Below are 19,790 nucleotides of genomic sequence, written 5' to 3' on the forward strand. Positions count from 1 at the left end.
CCTTTAGACATGGAAATCCACAAATAAGATTATTTCTGATTTTATTCAGTATGAAAACAAACAAAAAGCGGGCGCACTAGACTTCCACCCTGGATATTCTGATCTTCAACGGAAATACGGCAAAGTATATTTGGTTAATAACACGGGCGGCCAACTTTATCTGGCACACCCAGTTTATCAGTAGTAAGAGACGCGAATACTCCATTTTGTGAAAACTTGCCTTCGGTTTTTAAGTTTGCCGCCTTTGAAAAATTTGTATTCTTGGCCGACTATATACAAATATAGCAACAAAATAAGTACGACCTAAAATACTCGTTTCCACACCATTATCATTAAAAAAAAAACTTCTCACTTGACATTGACAAGCGAGCGTTCAGATTCTTGAATAAACAGGCATAATCAATTTAAAAAGCTTCAATTTAATTTTTGACTACATATAAATGGTAAAAATGTTCGCTGCGCTTTAAGTTTTAAGCTTAGTAGAAGTACAAAGCAAGCTGATAATTCAATAGTTTTAGTTTCTACGTAATACAATTGTTGGAAAATTGATATATTCTCAAAATATTCGAACGTTCCTTGTTCACAAAATGTAAAAAAAGTGAAGATCAGCAAATTGATGAAAATTTGTTGTTTATTTATCCTGAAATTGTGTTCAAATTTCATATTTTCCATTAAAATGTCATTACCTGAGCAACATGGTGTTCAACTTTCGCTTATAGAAGCTTGTCGTGCCTGTCTCGATACAAAAAGCACAAATTATATTCAAATGAGCAGTGAAGGCGGCGCTTGGAGAGAATTATATCAATTCTGTGTCGATTTATCGGTAAGTCGCTGACGCTTTCAATTCTACAAATTAAACTCTATTGTTAGGTTTAATTTCCGTGCTCATTAAGTGTATAAATGGTTGTCTTTAAGAATTATGACCGGATGAATATATGGCCAATCAGGGGTGTAAGATCATTACCCAACTTATTTAGATACGTGTTTGTAGGTTTAGATGTATTAGACACCATTAAGAAGTTGATATTGAATAACTATATAATATGCTGCTTATGTTTCACTGTATTTGTGGCAAAGAGGATCGAGTATTATAAAGAGTTACTGTCAAAGTAAAATGTGTAATCACAGTTCATAGACTGCCATCTCTCAACACAAGCTTAAAACTTTTGAACCTCAGTTTTGACAATTTGGCCCATATGGATATGATAATTAACAACTTTGCTCCTGCAATAAGTAACTCATTATGATGATGACGACGTTGACGACCGGTCTGGCGCAGTCGGTAGTGACCCTGCCTGCTACGCCGCGGTCCCGGGTTCGAATCCCGGTAAGGGCATTTATTTGTGTGATGAGCACAGATATTTGTTCCTGAGTCATGGATGTTTTCTATGTATATATGTATTTATATATTATATATATCGTTGTCTGAGTACCCACAACACAAGCCTTCTTGAGCTTACCGTGGGCCTCAGTCAATCTGTGTAAGAATGTCCTATAATATTTATTTATTTATTATTAACCATGCTTTGTTTAAGGTTTTTCAACCCAGTATAATGGACATGTGTAACTTATATACATAGAAAACATCCATGACTCAGGAACAGATATCTGTGCTCATCACACAAATAAATGCCCTTACCGGGATTCGAACCCGGGACCAGGGCTTAGCAGGCAGGGTCACTAACCGCTAGGCCAGACCGGTTGTACATGGAATAAACACGTTGCTTCACACAGTTTAATGTAGACACCAAAAAAGTGAGGGCAGTGCCAGTTGTACATCTAGTGGACAATACATATTTATGTTATTTTTAGTTTGGCAGTTAGCTCACAATTTGGGTTCTGTGTAATTAATTATGTATTTTGTGTAGGTATCAGTTGATGGTGGCTCACAACTGTTATGTGGCAAATGTGCAGACTTAATAAAACTCTATGCAGAATTTAAAAAACAGTGCCATAAATCAGAAGAGTTTTGGTGTTCGCTACTGACGGATGAAGTGGTGAGTTTAATGTTAAGTTTTAATAATATATTATGAATTTACTACGGCCTATATTATAAGCAGATATATTTCTGTTTGTTTAAATTGTATTGCTTAAGCTTAGGGTACTAAGTATTTGTGGGAAATGCGAGAGTGAGTGAGTTCTCCATGAATTTACCATGTAATTTCAATTATTAAACTTGTACATATATTAACTTTTAACTGATTTCAATACTTCTCATGACAATAAAATACATATCTTAGTTGTAGAGTCTGTTCAGAAAGTCAAAAGTCGTGGAATGTATTGGACCCCATACATTTCACAGATTACCAATGAAAGTTTCTTTGGTTATTTGGTGAACACATTTAATTTAGTAGATTCTGAGCATCTTATTTTACCTTAAATTCAAATGTAGTTTAAGAAAAAACATGTCTCTTCTCCATATTTTGCAATCTAACAGAAACTGTATTTTAGTATGATTTAATATGTTTAAGTAGATCCTTAATAATTGTCACATGGTACCTAATTTCTGTGTTTCTTTTTAGAAATGTTCTGTAAATAAAATCGACATAAAGGTAGAAAACAATGAAATTCATATTGTTGAAAGTAACAGTTTACATATAGAGGGTCACACATACTACCCCGGAATAGATACAAGTAATAACCATGATGACTTTGATTCACTTAAAGAGGAGTCTGTTCAAGCTCTAGAAGAAAGCATATTTGAGGGAAACGATTCTTTTATATCTCACATTGGCCTCAATGTTGCACAGAAGAAGAAATCTAATGGAGTAGTTAAAAAGAAATTAAAATGTGATAGCTGCCAGAGGGAGTATAGTAAGTTTTTTGAGATCTTTAAACATGTGTAGGTAGGTAGGTTGTAGAATCAAAACACTGAAATAATATTTTCTATTTTACAGAAACTAAAAGATGGTTACTGAGCCATTTAAAAACTTGTGAAAACACAAATAAAACAGCAGTTACTAAGAGTGAATTGTTATATTGCGGTAAGATCTTGTGTTTAATTAAAATTAATGTTTTTGTATGTAACAACACGCAACTGTAATTTTCGAGCAAACCTAATGCCCTTCTAACAAATACACGTAAGGGAAAGACGAATAGTATAGGTATAGTACCTATCTACCTTGGCTATTTCCATTGAAATCAGCGCTACGGAATAGTTGATATACAACTATACATATATTCAAAGCCCGTACAAAAAGCATAGTAGGTACACTTTGTTTAAGGGTTTATCACAAACTACACGTAAGTACATGACAGTAGATAGTGATTCACTACCTACTACACTAGCCTGTGTTCGTGTTGCTGTATTTTGTATTGTTGTATTTTATCAAGGTGTAATAAAGAGAGAGTATTTGTATTATTTTGTACACTAGGTAGTGTGTATAATAGTCATCCACTAGCGTTTCAAAACGCTAAAGTGATCTAAAGAAAACATCATCCAGCTTTTAATCCGTCATAAAGGCAAGCGTATTAGCGCCAATTGGCGCTTAAGGGGCGCTCTGTTTTCTTAATCTGTATAAGCCTCGCGGCCTCGTTTCCGCAAACAGTCTGTGACAACTTATCAGCCTCGATTTTATCTAAGGGCGCCGTTTGTTATAAGCAATTAAGAGTCCTAACCTCATTGGAAAATCTATTGTGAGTATTGTGACCGACAATGACAAGTACGAAAACCGTGGGTACTAAGTGTAAGGCCTGAGTGCACGCTCATATTAGGCCTGCAGCGGTGCGGTGCGTCATGGTAGATTGGTCAAAAAGAGAAATAAAAAACAAAGTGTGATGTAAAGCTGCATTTTTTGTATATTATTTAGGGTCCTTGGAGGACTGTGAAACTATGTTTTGCAAGCAAAAAAAGGATGTGCTTTTTTAATTTGCAAAAAACTGCAAAAAAATCGGTCGTTTTTTAGATTTTGCAGTGTCATTTAAAAACTGGAGATTTTAGGCAATAAGTTGCTTTACAAAGTTAAAATTACATTAAATTTGAAATCATTTGAGTCTACCCGCAATGGCGTATCTCAAACAGTTTTTGAGATATGATATTACTTCAAAAAAGGGTAATTTTGCCCCTCTTTATGAAAATTTTCGTTTTACCAATATTTTGACACAGATTTCAGCAAAATATATCACGGTATTATATATTTTGCAAAATAAAGTAGTAGAAAATTTAACTAGCTTTCATTTAAGACCAAAAGAGAGCCAGTTAGTCAAATAATCAAATTTATAACCTAAAAAAAATACGATTGGCATAAATCTAGTATAACTGGATCAGAAATGGTGGAGGGTGATGGCCAAACGGGATAGTTTACGTTATATATTTCAAGAGACGTAACAAAGAAGGCATTATTATTATTTGGGGACTGTTCAAGTATTACGTAAGCACTATAACTATAATAGGCATTATACGTAAGCACTATAATTATAGGGGCCGAGGAGGTGATTGCTCTGCTTATAGGGTTTTGGTGATGATTTAGAGCTTTCCTTACTTTTTTGCTGACAAGGGAAATGGGGGAGGGTATATATTTGTAATAAATTAGCATAAGTAACTCTTGAATGGCCCCTTGTCCTTGACGTAGTCCCATTTTTTACTTCCTTCTATACTATTTAAATGAGAAATACAAATACTACTATGTATTCTACGTCAGACTTATATTGACTGGGATATAGACCGTGATTACCTTTTTGATTTTTGTCGTGCTCCCGATATTTCTAAAAATGAAGAAGGCGGGTGCGGGTGTAAATCCGGTCGCATTCACACACGATGGTCTGTCCAAACACACTGCACTTACAATGTCACTAAGTTTGTTCAATTCTGACTTCACTTAAACAAATCACTGGATTCCATACATTTGATTTTGATAGTTTCATCTTCAATCTCGGTATGTTGTGGCGTTCCGTTGACATTACCATAGGACTAAGCAACTTGACCGTCGCAATTCTAAGCCATGAGTTACAGAGGAAGAAGAAAAGTGTCATTATTTTTGACTGCAGCAATTGTGTTCTTTAATTCTGCAGGCAGTGCGCTTGGTCGGCCCTATCATAACTCTTAAGCTGGACTTCTGAGCAAAGCGGCTCCGGCGTCACTAACGCAGCGACACTGACGCGGCGACAGAGCGATAGTACTATGCAGTATGGAAATGTATGAAGTTACTTCCGAGCGCAGCGTCACTAACGCAGCGACAGTGACGCCGCGTCAGTATCGCCCGGCGATAGCGGCCGTGGTATGCCTGGCATAGCACTGTCGCTCTGTCGCAGCGATAGCACGTAGTTTTTCGATGTTTTTGGCGCAAGATTTTCAAATAATCGGTAATAAAATAATATCAAACTGAGTTTTTCTAATTAACCAGCACAAGTTTCTGAAATATCCATCGTTCACGTCAAAATGTTTTATTTTTCAAGGTTTTAATTATTGTTCAGAGTCTAAATATTATATCCGTAAATACTATAATGATCCTTAGTAAAGAAGCAAAAGTTCATCATCCTAGATTGCTTCATGCCTGGACCTGAATTCTATGGAAAAACAATGGCGACTGTCGCCAGAGTCGCGCTGCTCGGAAGCGAACCTGCGTCTGTTACCGCTGCGACACTGAAGCAGCGGCTCTGACGCTGCGGCCATTGCGATAGAGCCGCTTTGCTCGGAAGTCCACCTTTAATGTATTCAACATGTTTGACGTATGTTGTCTGGACAGTCAGTGGCCTTTTTCACCGCAGTGATATTGACACCTTGATACGCCCAAATCTGTACTTATTTCTAGTGTTGATTTTTAGATGAATAGTGTTTGAGTGCTATTAAAAAATGACCATTTCAAACACAAATTCTAGTGTTGCAAAATATCAGTCGTACTCGGCCACTGCAATAGTCGAGCCACATTGGTGTTGGTGTTCACCACTTCACACCAATGAAGGTTTTCTGAATCGTTTTTTCGTCAGGCGGCGATACTGATGTGCCAGGTCTTTCTCACATCAAAATTCAGAATCCAGCAATAATAGTAAATCGCCACTCATTTTATTTAGTTCCACTGTTTCAGTGGCCGAGTATGACTGATATTTTGTGACGCTTGTTTGTGGTAATTTTTAAGAGCACTCACACACTATACAATCCATCCATCCAGCCATCTAAAATTTAATACCATAGGCAATACACAGATATTAAAAAAAACACACACACTTTAAGATAGTTACCTGACTGTCTAGACAACATACGAAACATAATATTAAATACATTGTTCTACACACCTTGCCCCATACAAAATGTATAGAGGGAAGTATATATATATAGTCCTCCACATCGATTTCGATGTCGGCGACCTGAGCAATCAAAGTTGTTTTCTCATATGAGCTCTTATATGGCTGGCCAGGCCAGATTTACTTTTAAAGACTCGGTCACAATTATGGCAGTATAATTGACCGATCGTGTTGTACGTATACACGTAGGAGGGCTTAGGTCTTTCCTTGCGTAATTGGCGTTGTAAGTCTAACGTCGCGAGGCGGTTTTCTTCAAACGACTTAACGGATTCAAAGTTGGTAGATCGCCAAGATGACCGGTTAGCAGCGAGCTCCTTCCAACGTGTAGGATCAATAGTACACGCATTCAGGTGACGCTTCAGCACGTCCTTATAACGGGTGTGTAATGATTCGTATAACTTTTTTTGGTATAATAACATTTGATATAACAACATTTCATATATATTTAAAGGATATAATCACTCATTTGACATAATTAACATTTGGTATAACCACAAAATATCTACTTTTATTTTGTATAATCATTATTTCGTATAACACTTATTTATAATAACCGTTATATGGTATAACTATCTATTGATATACGACAAGTGTAATATAACTATCAAACAGTATAAAACATTTCATGAATTAATATTATTCTTTCTTGCAGGGATCACAGTTCTAACCTAACCTAACCTACTTTTCTGATAGCAGTACATCTGTTTAAAGAGTCACAGTTCTAACCTAACCTAACTTATTTTTCTGGTAGCAGCGCGTTGTGTGTAGGGGTCACAGTTCTAACCTAATCTACTTTTCTGGTAAATGATGGATCTAATTTATTGTAGAATTGTTTTTTTATTCTAACTGTGCTTTAGAAAGAATTTGTGTTATACAATTTATTTTTTATCGGAAATAAGCATTATACTCAAAGTATGTTATAATAAATGTTATTCGAAAAACTGATCATTATATTAAATAAGAATTATACAATTTGTTAGTATATTATTTGTTGTTATATGATTCAATAATTATATCAAATGATCGTTATAACGACTAAAAATATATCAAAAAAAGTTATATCGATCGATACGCACCCCCTTATAACGAAGATGCTGACCGCCGTGCTTCCGCTTACCTTCTGCTAATTCTGAGTAGAATATAACTTTAGGTAAGCGGCGATCATCCATTCGGAGGACATGCCCACACCACCTGAGTTGACGCGTTGAGAGGGAAGTAACAAGTGGAAGTATGTCAAACACAAGGGGCCGTTCAACTATTAAGTAAGAAACTGTACAGTAAAATAGATAAAAGACAAAATTTATAACAAGTGATAACCCTCCCCCATTCTTATCTTTATCCATCTTTTGGCATGATGTTTGGCCATCACCCTCCACCACTCACTTCTGATCCAGTTATACTAGATTTATGCTATAATCTTATTTTTTTAGGTTTCTAATCTAATTTATTAAAAATATATACTATCTCCCTATTCCCCTTGTCAGCAAGAAAGTAAGGAAAGCTCTAAATCATCACCAAAACCCTATAAGCAGAGCAATCACCTCCTCGCCCCCTATAATTATAGTGCTTACGTATAATGCCTATTATTGTTATAGTGTTTACGTAATACTTAAATAGTCCCCAAATAATAATAACGCCTTCTTTGTTACGTCTCTTGAAATATATATCACGTAAACTTTCCCGTTTGGCCATCACCCTCCACCACTCATTTCTGATCTAGTTATACTAGATTTATGCTATTATAATCTTATTTTTTTAGGTTATAAATTTGATTATTTGACTAACTGGCCCTCTTTTGGTCTTAAATAAAAGCTAATTAAATTTTCTACAACTTTATTTCGCAAAATATATGATACCGTGATATGTTTTGCTGAAATCTGTCTCAAAATATTGGCAAAACGAAAATTTTCATAAAGACGGGAAAAAATACCCTTTTTTGAAGTGTCATATCTCAAAAACTGTTTGAGATACGACATTACAAGTAGGCTCAGATGATTTCAAATTTAATGTTCTTTAACTTTTGCGAAGCAGATTATTGCCTAAAATGTCTACTTTTTAAATGACACTACAAAAAGTAAAAAAAGACCGATTTTTATGCAGTTTTTTGCAAATTAAAAAAAAAGCACACACTTTTTTGCTTGCAAAACATAGTTTCACATTCCTTCAAGGACCCTAAATAATATACCAAAAATGCAGCTTTACATCACACTTTGTTTTTTTAGCAGATTTTCGTGTAAGATTTGACCGGCCTATGGGTGCATGTCAAACAATTGAAGCTGATACAAGTGTCTTGAGTCGACGCGGGTGGTAGGGTGAACGCTGGACGCACGCACGCTCGCCCCACTGTACGCCCCGCCGAAAGCTCCGCTCCAAGCGTGCGTGCACTCAGGCCTTACACATAATGAATTGACAGAAAAAATTATCGGCTCTAATATTTCAAGGTCTATGCGAGTTTACATCCGATCAAGAAGCAATGAAGCAGCATTTGGACGGCCATGATATCAGCAAAGACATGAATTGCAAAAATTGTGATTTTATTGGTAAAGATTTTGCGAGTATGGTTTCGCATAGGTCAGTATTTTTTAAACTGTATCATCATGATCCTCATTCCTTGCGTTATCCCGGCATTAGCCACGGCTCATGGGAGCCTGGGTTCCATTATTTAGACTGTGTATGTTGAAAATAAGTTATAGCGAATTGCTGAGGCAAATTTAATTTTCTTGGATTAGCTGCTGAATTGTTTTACGTTGTTATTCATGGAATTCTTGGCTTGTCATAGCGCAAAACCAATAAATATTGCAGCATTATTTTACTTTTTTCAGATATTCGCATCAACCAAAAGATTTAAAGTCAAAAATGTTCTGTCATGTCTGTAGCGCAACTATGCGTTCATCTGCTGTCCTTCAGTATCACTATAGGACAGTTCACTTAAAAAAACCTGGATTAGATTGTACCATATGTAAAAAGTCCTTCAAGACGTTCAAGTGTTGGCGGGACCATGATCGGTGGCATAGGGTTGATAAATTCATATGCGACATATGTGGAAAAAAGTAAGGATGTTTTTTTGGTTATGTATCAGTTATTACCCTTACAATGTTTTGATATTTAGACTAAATATAACCCTCTCCCATCCATTTTATTATAACTCTCTTGTTTCCAGATTTTTATATAGAAACGCAATAGAAGCCCACATGATCGATCACGCCGAGTTCAACAAATACATCTGCGAAACTTGTGGCCGTGGTTTCAAGCGACTCTTCAGCTTGAAGGTACGTCGTATTGATTTTTCCGAAGATTGCGCTCGCTCCACACTCGAGTCGCGAATCGCGCGAAGCCTAACCATGAATGTGAAGTCTTCTTGTCATTTGCATGTTGATAACTCGTAAGCCCGGAAACGGCTCATTTCAGATTTTGTTCACTGAGCTGCAACAGGTTGCATAAAAAGTGGTAGCTTTTAATCGTTACTTTTTATTACCGACCACTTTCTTTTTTATTGCAATTAAACAGTTATATAGGATTAATTAACTGTTACTCTATATCTGATTAAATATTGAATCTGCAACTACTTTCCTATCAAATAGATTCATAGCCAAGTAGAGGTGCTTTTTCAACCCCAGGCAGGTGGAGTTGCGTCTTCACTTGCGCAGCCCCAGGGCTTAGACAGCCGCTTGAACAGAGGCTGCCTCTAACTGTTGATTCGAGGCTAATCGAATAACGGGAAGTGGGTTAATAGCTTGAATTTTTAATTCTGGTACTCTTGGCAAATCATTAAATATGTATTTTTAAATTAAAGGAAAAATGGAAAAATTCACACCTCCAAGGCCAAAGGTCGCAGGTTCGAGTCCTGCCGGAGGTGTGAATTTTCCCATTTTTCCTTTAATTTAAAAATACGTAATATTGCTCGCAGACGTTTCTGCATGATAACTAAAAAACAAATTTAGTATGGGTTAGCACATTGTTACTGGCGAATTCTCAATGTAAATTGAGACTCCAGTGCCTGTTAAGATCTATTCTTACGGGTAGATGTTTGCTATAACGCCACCCTAAGGCGGTTGAGAATTGAGGGAAGGCATGGATAAGTTCGCACACATCCAGCAGGCCTCCGTGGCGCAGTTGGTAAGCGCGATGGCCCCGGCAAGGCCAAAGGTCGCAGGTTTGAGTCCTGCCGGAGGTGTGAATTTTTCCATTTTTCCTTTAATTAAAAAATATGTAATATCGCTCGCAGACGTTTCTGCATGATAAAAAACAAATTCATGAAATATGTTTCAGTACAGGCTATTTAGCGAAATACTAAATATTCGAGAAAAGTTCTGTTCAGTTAATCCTCTTTGCCGCCTTTCATGTACATATTGTACATGCACATTTGCACAACCAGACACGTAATCGTGCTAACTCAGATGTGGAGGTAGCAGATACAATTTAAGTAGGTATATATACTCGTAGTTTAACGGGAAGACTATATTATGTAGCTATTTGTCAATTACCTACCTACGTACCAGCAGCCCTAGCACATGATGGCCGCGAGAGTATGTCGCCGCGAGATTAGAGATGGGCGGCGGGAAAATACCCGGGGTAGATATCGGGTATTTACCGGGTATTTACCCAATCTACCCGATATTTACCTTTTCTACCCTAATGGGTGGGTATAAATAAATATTGTAATAAAATGGGTCATAAATTGATTTTAATCGTGAAAAAATGTTTTCTTGGTATTGTATAATATATTTATATTTTATTAATATAGTTCTATAAACATATATCGAAGTATTTGTATTGAATAAGGAATTTGTTAAATATCATTGACATGCTTGTGTGTTTGTTACCTCCTCCTCCTAAACGGCTGAACCGATGGGGATGAAATTTTGTGTGCTTATTATAGTTCCTTAAATAGTCTATATTGGTACTGTAGAGCCGATTTGGCGCAATTATGCAGCCATTTAGTGATATAATAGGCCTATAGCAGTATCATCCGTGACGTTTAAGGTCTATAATGGTGATGTAATGATGACTATTGTGCTAATTTGTTGATATAGAGAACACAGTAACGCTATTATAGTATCAATTTATGCTATAGTAGCATTTGAGATTCCGTTATACAGGTTATTTTGTTCTATAATAGCAGTTGCCGTCCCTTTTAATGCGAAATTTCTAAAATAATTTAATGTGTGTAAAAACTGTTCTAAACGAGGACCTTAATGAAAAGTGTCGTGTTAACTTGTGAAGTTTAGTGTCAATTAACATAATTTGGATTTCGTATACTTCCATCATTACTGCAAAAAGGTATGCGATGGAAATATTACCGTTAAAAGAATATTAGTTTAATGGAGTATTTTAAATGCGCCCTCGATTTATACATGTTTTGAATAAAATAAATAAATATAATTTAATACAATAAAATTATTGGCACCATAGTTTCTACTATGGATCCAAGAAGTAAAACATACGCTTTTATAGTTCGACTATATCACTTATCATACATTCACTGCTATAAGCCCGCCATCGTGGATTCAATTAGGGTTGCATGAGAATTTAACTATGATCCAGTTTAACTTATAAGTCTTTTAAACAGTATTAATAAATGTTGTTTTCTTTTTAGTATGACAAATCTAAACTACAATTTTATTGGTCGCTATGTGTATTTTTAAAATTAATTTCTAGAAAAACACTGTACGGAACCAGATACCGCATCTTTGGCCTGATTTCATAATTACGATGTATAAACACCATAAAGCAGCCTTTTATGGTTAAAATTATCATTTAAAAGTAATCGTTTTCTACTCTTATATATCTGATTTGGTTTATAAAACATATAGTAAACTCAGCTATAACGCTATTGTGTTTTAAAAGAGATACCGAAACCATTATTCAACAGTTCTGTTGCAGCTGTATAACACAGCAACTATAGCGGCTTGTCGGGAACCTTAATAGCGCAAATTGATTGCATAACAGTGATTTCTAACACCATTATACAATAATATTGTTCTATAATAGTCATATCTGATCCTGTTATAGACCAGGCCTATAGCGGCTCTATAAAATGATATATACGTTTACATCACTTCCTAATAACACCTTTTAGCTGTATAACGCAACAACTATAGCGGCTTGTCGGGAACCTTAATACATAGAAGGCATTATTACAGTCCGAATTCAAAGCAAGTGTTAATTAAAATCACACGTGGACGTGGCGCTTGTTTAGCTAAGTACAAACTAAAGTATAAGTATCCCCATAAATAAAAATAAAAAAAAGTAACTGACCGGTCAAGTGACTAATTGCACCCTTTCAATACGGATGCACCTACCTGGCGTTTTGCAAAGCTGTGACCTCATTGGCTAATGAATTTGCATTTGTCTGTCCACCGTGTTTAAGTTAAAAGTAAGTTATCGCGAGATAGACTACCTGTCCTTATGTCATTAATACAATTAGACAAAGACGTCTCATCTATCTCGCGGCGACATACTCCCGCGGCCATCATCTGCTAGGCCTACTGTACCTACAAATCCTACAATGTACTTTTTAAAGCTTTGCGTTATATTTTTCATATACCTCCTGTGTTCATAAGTTTTGAGACGAATTTAAAAAGTTGAATTTGAAATAAGAACATGCCCGCAGCTTGCATCCAGTGTTTCAAATTTTGAATTTGGAACCTTTTAATTTTAAAAGGATATTTTCTCAAACATGCAATGAAATATTGTCTTTACGTTACTTAAAATGGGCTGGGAAGTATCGCTTTTTGGGCGCAACAACTCGAGAGGACTGTAAAGGGATTTCATATTATTTTTTAGGCCTAGGCCTGCAAAGTAACTTTTTTTTATAAAATATTGTCCTTTAGAGCATTTTTTTTTATTTCATTGTATGTTTGAGAAAAGCACTACATATGCCTCGGCGTGAAAACGGATTCCCGGCCTCGTATCCCTATCCAGCCTCGCTCGCACGCTCGCTCGGCCTTATATACCCACTTGGCCGGAAATCCTCATTTTCCCGGCCTCTGATGTAATGTACTATTTATTCGATTATCTGTCATTCTTTATCGAGATGGCGGGAAAGAAACAGTTACGGTCAACGGTGATTTCGTTGTATGAAGCCGTTGCAAAACCTATGGAGATTTTCAATCAGATTAAAAGTATTGGAGCTAGTCGCAATTTTGTATATTATACCTTGAAGAGGTACAGGGAGACCCAATCAATTGCTGATCGACCAAGAACCGGCCGTCCGCGATCGGTAAGGACTCCAGCAAATATTAAATTGATCAGGGAACGACTCCGTCGTAATCCGTGCCGCACACAGAAAAAATGGCTCTTCAAACTAATATTTCACGTATATCGGTAAACAGAATTTTTAAATATGATCTTAAAGTAAAGGTCTACAGTCGGAGAAAAGTTATGATCGCCTTCGAAAAATGCGGCGTGTTCGATGTCGGATGCTGCTAAGGACACACGATCCTAAAAAAAATTATTCACTGATGAAAAAATATTTACAGTTGGTAATTCCATGGCAGAGAGCGACAAAATTTAATTTTTTGAGGTCAGAATTTTTAAAATCTGGTTATGGGGTAATGTTCTTTGGCTCTAGACCTTATTTGAACCGATTTTTTTTAATAAACTGAGTTTAACTAAGTACCTATGCCAATTTTTTTAAAGTTTAAAATGCGTGCTTTTTAAGATACGTGCGTAAACTGAACTAATTAAGACTCACATTATATTCAAGGGATTTTTCTAATTATAAAAAGTAGCTGACATTTTTAGAAAAATACTAAAATAACATATTATTCAAAAAACTCCAAAAAATAATTAAAAACTGAATATCTTTTTTGGGGGAAATAATATAACCTTCCCTCATATCCCTAAAAATCAAGGAATCCTGTTTTTTTTTACTTCTGTAACTTTTACTTCATATTTCGATCACTAACTATAAAAAAATATGTTTCATTCGGACGTAACAAAAGTTACTGATTTCTTGAAACGCAAGTTACCAATGTTGAAACGTAAGCTGAACGCTGCCTCGAGGTCTAGTAAAAAAGCTATTGCCAGAGCAAAGTTCGATTTTGTCGGCAGATTTGGTGAGAAACTCGCAGGCTACCCATCCGGGAGTCGCGCTTTCTGGGCTCTTGCCAAAGCTGCCGAGGGGAACTTTTGTCGGTCGTCTTTACCACCACTGCGAAATGCTGACGGTAATCTGGTCCATAGTGCAAAAGAGAAAGCCGATCTTCTAGGTACTCTTTTTGCCTCGAACTCGACTGTGAGCGATGACGGTAGCACCGTGCCGCCTACCATACCGCGGTGCGCACACTCCATGCCGGAAATCCGCATCTCCCAGAAGGATGTTCGGCGGGAGCTACTGTCCTTAAAGGGCGTTTTCCAAATTAAATCCCGAAAATCGAATTTCACCAGATCTGGACGTGTCTGGGCTCATTCTACTCAGAATCACGAGCTGATTCGATCCCGACGATAAAAAAAAGTGTCCTAATATTTTTTTCCTTTTACGTCACGATTTTAGTATGAACTTACTACGAGCGTGACGTATTGGAAACTCGAATTTTGTATGGAAAATTTGGGACACATTTTTTTATCGTCGGGATCGAATCAGCTCGTGATTCTGAGTAGAATGAGCCCAGACACGTCCAGATCAGGTGAAATTCGATTTTCGGGATTTAATTTGGAAAACGCCCTTAAACGTTCACAAGTCGAGCGGGCCAGACGGCATACCTGCAGTTGTGCTCAAACGCTGTGCTCCAGAGTTGTGTCCCGTGCTAACGCATCTCTTCACGCTTTCTATTAGCAAACGGGAAGTTCCATCTTCGTGGAAAACGGCCCTTGTGCACCCTGTCCCAAAAAAGGGCGACAGATCGGATCCATCAAACTATAGGCCTATCGCTATTACCTCCCTTCTCTCTAAGGTCATGGAGCGTGTAATTAACTCGAAGCTCCTTGGATACCTAGAAGAACACGATCTAATAAGCGACCGCCAGTATGGCTTTCGCCACGGTCGCTCTACTGGTGATCTTCTAGTGTATCTAACTCACCGCTGGGCTTCGGCCATTGAGAGTCAAGGTGAGGCATTGGCAGTTAGCCTAGATATAGCGAAGGCATTTGATCGGGTCTGGCATAGGGGCCTTTTGTCGAAGTTACCATCTTATGGACTGCCCGAAGGATTATGCAAATGGATTGCCAGCTTTTTGTCCGGCAGACGCATACGAGCCGTAGTAGACGGTAGCTGCTCCGATAGCATGGACATAAACGCTGGCGTCCCGCAAGGTTCTGTGCTATCCCCAACGCTGTTCTTGCTGCATATCAATGACATGTTGTCTATCGGCGACATCCATTGCTATGCGGATGACAGTACTGGGGATACATTTTACACGGGCCGTGCTAATATCCCTCGTTCAGTGGTGCTAGAAAGTCGTGAAAAGCTTGTGTCGGACATCGAGAGTATTCTGTCCGGAGTCTCGGTGTGGGGTCGGGACAACCTAGTCTGTTTCAATCCCACTAAGACACAGGTGTGTGCGTTCACCGCTAAGAAAACCCCATTTACTGTGGTTCCACAGTTTCAAGGCACAGCCCTTACCTTGTCAGGAAGTATTGGGATCCTCGGAGTCGACATTTCGAGTAGCGTCCAATTCCGTTGTCACTTGGAAGGGAAAGCTGCGTTGGCATCCAAAAAGCTCGGTGTGCTCAACAGAGCGAGGGGATACTTTACTCCGGGGCAAAGACTGCTCTTGTACAAGTCGCAAGTTAGACCCCACATGGAGTACTGCTGTCACCTTTGGGCAGGAGCACCTGGATACCAGCTTGGACCCTTTGACTCGATCCAGAGACGCGCTGTACGAATTGTCGACGATCCCAAACTCACAGGCGGTATTGAACCATTAAGTCTAAGGAGGGACTTCGCCTCCTTATGTGTGTTCTATCGCTTGTACAATGGGTTGTGTTCTGAAGAACTGTTTGACATGATGCCAACGGCCATTTTTCATCATCGCACCGCTCGCCATCGACAGGGCGCTCATCCACACACCTTGCAACCTAAATGGTCGCGCACCGTGCGGTTTCAGAGGAATTTCCTCCCACGAACGCTCCGGCTGTGGAATGAGCTCCCTGTCGAGGTATTCCCGATGAACTACAGTATGGGGTTCTTCAAAAAAGGAGTGTACAAGTTTCTAATGGGTCGGCAACGCGCACGTGACACCCCTTGAGTTGCGGGCGTCCATAGGTTACGGTGACCGCTTTCCATCAGGCGTGCCGTATACCTGTTTGCCACCGACGTGGTATAAAAAAAAAATGTTTTGCCTGTTTATTTTCATAATTGAAAAATATTAAGATTCCTTTTTGCCACAAAACTTACCTGTACTCTTGACTGACACGATTTAAGTTACAAGAAAATTCGTAAACCAATATGGAAATAAAAAATCGTATTTAAATGATGCTTTAAAAACCCATGTCCAATTTCTGTGACGAAAGTTACCACCTCATTTTAGCGTACTGAGGCCAGAAAATGTTTATCTTTCAAATAATTTCCACTTTAGTTTAATGAGATTTAACTGAATTAAATGGTGCACCAGCAAAAAAAGGGGTGTGTAATGATTGGTATAACTTTTTTTGATATAGTAACATTTGATATAACAACATTTGGTATATATTTAATGGATATAATCACTCATTTGACATAACCATTGTTTGGTATAACCACAAAATATCTACTTTTTTTTTATAATAATTATTTTGTATAACACTTATTTATAATAACCGTTTTATGGTATAACTATCTATTGGTATACGACTAGTATAATATAAATAATAAACAGTATAAATTATTTCATGAATTAATTTTTCATTATTTTTAAGGTACAGTTCTAACCTAACCTAACCTACTTTTCAGATAGCAGTACATATGTTTAAGGGTCACAGTTCTAACCTAACCTAACCTATTTTTCTGGTAGCAGCGCGTTGGTGTTGGGGTAAATAGTTCTAACCTAATCTACTTTCCCGGCAAATGATGGATCTAATTAATTGTACAAAAAAAGTAACTATTAGACAGAATTTGTGTTATACAATTTATTTATTATCGGAAATAAGTATTATACTCAAAGTATGTTATAATAAATGTTATTCGAAAAAATGAGCATTATATTAAATAAGAATTATACAAATTGTTAGTATATTATTAGTTGTTATATGATTCAATAATTATATCAAATGATCGTTATTACGACTAAAGTTATATCAAGAAAAGTTATATCGATCGATACGCACCCCAAAAAAAGATATTTAAGTATGAATCAAGCCACAAATAACCTTTGTTTGTCAACTTTGCGTTCTAAATGTAACGCAAGTTATCATGGAATTACCCAGTTGAAGAAAAATTTAACAGACAAAATAACAAAATCTATGCAAAAAACTCGAAGGACATCCCCGCTAACGTGCGAAACGTCCAACGTACCCATCACCCTGCTAGCGTCATGGTGCGTTTCGTATGAAGGTGTTACTCCGCTACATTTCTGTCAACAGGGGGTCAAAGTCAAGGCACAAAATTATCAGAATGACATAGAAAGTTGTAAAACCCTTATCTACCACCTTATTCACTGGAAAAGACTGGATTTTCCAACAAGATTCTGCCCCGTCTCATAAAGCGAAATCTACCCAGAAGTGGCTAAAAGACAATTTTACCCAGCTTTATTAGGACTGACGAATGGCCTTCGTCAAGCCCCGATTTAAACCCGTTGGATTATGCTTTGTGGACAGAGTTGGAGCTAAGAGCATGCCGAAAAACACATCCGAACCTTCAGTCCCTAAAACGCACGCTAATGAGAGAATCGAAACGAATCCCCATAGAAAATGTGCGTGCCGCTATTGACGAGTGGCCACTGGCCAGCCCACTTAAAGGCCTGTATAAAAAAACGAGGCGGTCATTTCGAGTAAATTTTATTTATTTATTTATTTTTTATTGTATATCGATAGTCCTATGTTTGACATATTACAATAAATTGTTTCAGTTTTTTATAGTGTCAGTTTTTTTCTCGTCTCAAAACTTATGAACACACGAGGTATAAAAAAATGTTCTCATCTTGACGCGCCCTTACTTCATTCTCGGCACTAATGAATTTGGGATATAAGTCATCTAAAAAGTTTCAAAATTAGAAATAATTAGAACCAAACCAAAATGATTAGAAAGTACTTTTTGTTTCAGTGCCACGTATCTAATCGACACATCAAACACGCCCCCGTCAAATGTTCTCACTGTGATAGGACATTTAAATCCGACTTCACTTTGAAAAAACACTTAAGATTTGTCAATAAAGAAAAGCCATATAGCTGTCCAGTCTGCACTAAAAGGTTTCCATCAGAAGTGACCCTGAAGAACCACCTATTTTGGCACAGCGACGAACGACCTTTTAGCTGTGAAATTTGCGGAGCGAAGTATAAAGCTAAAAGCCAGTTAAAAATTCATATGAGGCAACATACGGGTATAATGCCATTCAAATGCCAGAGTTGTGACAAAAGTTTTGCCAGTTCAAACCAGTTGAAGGTGCACTCCAGTGTGCATACGGGTGTGCGTCGCCATAAGTGCAGTTATTGTCACAGGACATTTCATGGGAGGAAGCTGGTAGAGGCACATTGCGCCGCGCAACATAAAGACAAAGTGATCAAACTAGATGTTCTTATTTGAAATGTTCGTTATTGGTGGTACTTAACAGAAATAAAATTTGAAAAAAAAAAATTTTTCATTTAATAACTTTTTAAAATAAACATGGGCTGTGTTGTACTTGTTCATATAGTTTTGTGTTTTCAAAAAACGTTCTTTGTTAAATGTGGTTTTATATTTTTAATCTAAATGTAAAGCCCTGGAAATGCATGTAGGTCATACAATTGTGTGATAAATATCTATTTAAAATAAATTTAAATTAAAAAGTATCAGTGTTCGACACGCTCTACAAAACAGTTGAATGACCCACCGAACACGCGAGGTATGATCGATTGATCGCACAGCACCTCTTCGTGTTATTGTAGGTAAGATGTTTGCCGTTCCATTCTCCTTCGGTGCATATTTCACAATCATAACGTGATCTAGGCATAGCATTTTGTCTTCACATTCTATCTAGAGATGGGCCGAATATGGACTTTGCCGAATACGAACATTCGGTTCAGCTCTTACCGAACCGAATATTCGGCCGAATATTCGGTTAGGTACGCCATTTTTTTAAAGAGGATGTTCATTAAAACTATTAAATTATTGATAATGGTTACATATGATACTACAACTATGTTTTTATGATTTAGTGGATAGCTAAATAGTATATTATATAACGGTAACGTTATGAAGGCTATAAAAGTTGAGTACCGCGGTTAGGCCACGAAGGCTTGCCGAGTGGCCTAAGTAAGGTACGAGACTTTTATAGCCTTCATAATGTTACGATTGTATACTATACTTTTTCTACGACAGCCACATAAATACCTATTCAAGAATAATAAAATGGGTTAGTTACTTACTTCATATAATGAATGGGAATATTTGTGTGGATCGTCGTAGCATTGAGTATTCTGTCCACAAAATCTTG

The 19,790-nt window shown here is 37.2% G+C and overlaps 1 protein-coding gene across 1 annotated transcript; it reads left to right on the top strand.

Annotated features, from left to right (window-relative positions):
* Positions 1 to 613: 613 nt before the first annotated feature.
* On the top strand, positions 614 to 18,943 carry LOC125232761 (oocyte zinc finger protein XlCOF6-like). Its single transcript, XM_048138534.1, has 8 exons — positions 614 to 823; positions 1,869 to 1,997; positions 2,523 to 2,814; positions 2,898 to 2,984; positions 8,682 to 8,811; positions 9,063 to 9,290; positions 9,401 to 9,509; positions 18,422 to 18,943. The coding sequence occupies exons 1-8, from the start codon at positions 617 to 619 to the stop codon at positions 18,899 to 18,901; spliced, it is 1,662 nt and encodes a 553-aa protein (XP_047994491.1). The 5' UTR covers positions 614 to 616; the 3' UTR covers positions 18,902 to 18,943.
* The last annotated feature ends 847 nt before the right edge of the window (positions 18,944 to 19,790 follow it).

Source organism: Leguminivora glycinivorella, chromosome 1, assembly GCF_023078275.1.
Source record: "Leguminivora glycinivorella isolate SPB_JAAS2020 chromosome 1, LegGlyc_1.1, whole genome shotgun sequence".
Lineage (NCBI taxonomy): Eukaryota > Metazoa > Arthropoda > Insecta > Lepidoptera > Tortricidae > Leguminivora > Leguminivora glycinivorella.

Coding starts and splice junctions, on each gene's coding strand:
- LOC125232761 (XM_048138534.1), top strand. CDS start 617: ATGAAAATTTGTTGTTTATTTATCCTGAAATTGTGTTCAAATTTCATA. Junction 1,998..2,522: donor CGCTACTGACGGATGAAGTG/GTGAGTTTAATG, acceptor GTTTCTTTTTAG/AAATGTTCTGTAAATAAAAT. Junction 8,812..9,062: donor GCGAGTATGGTTTCGCATAG/GTCAGTATTTTT, acceptor TACTTTTTTCAG/ATATTCGCATCAACCAAAAG.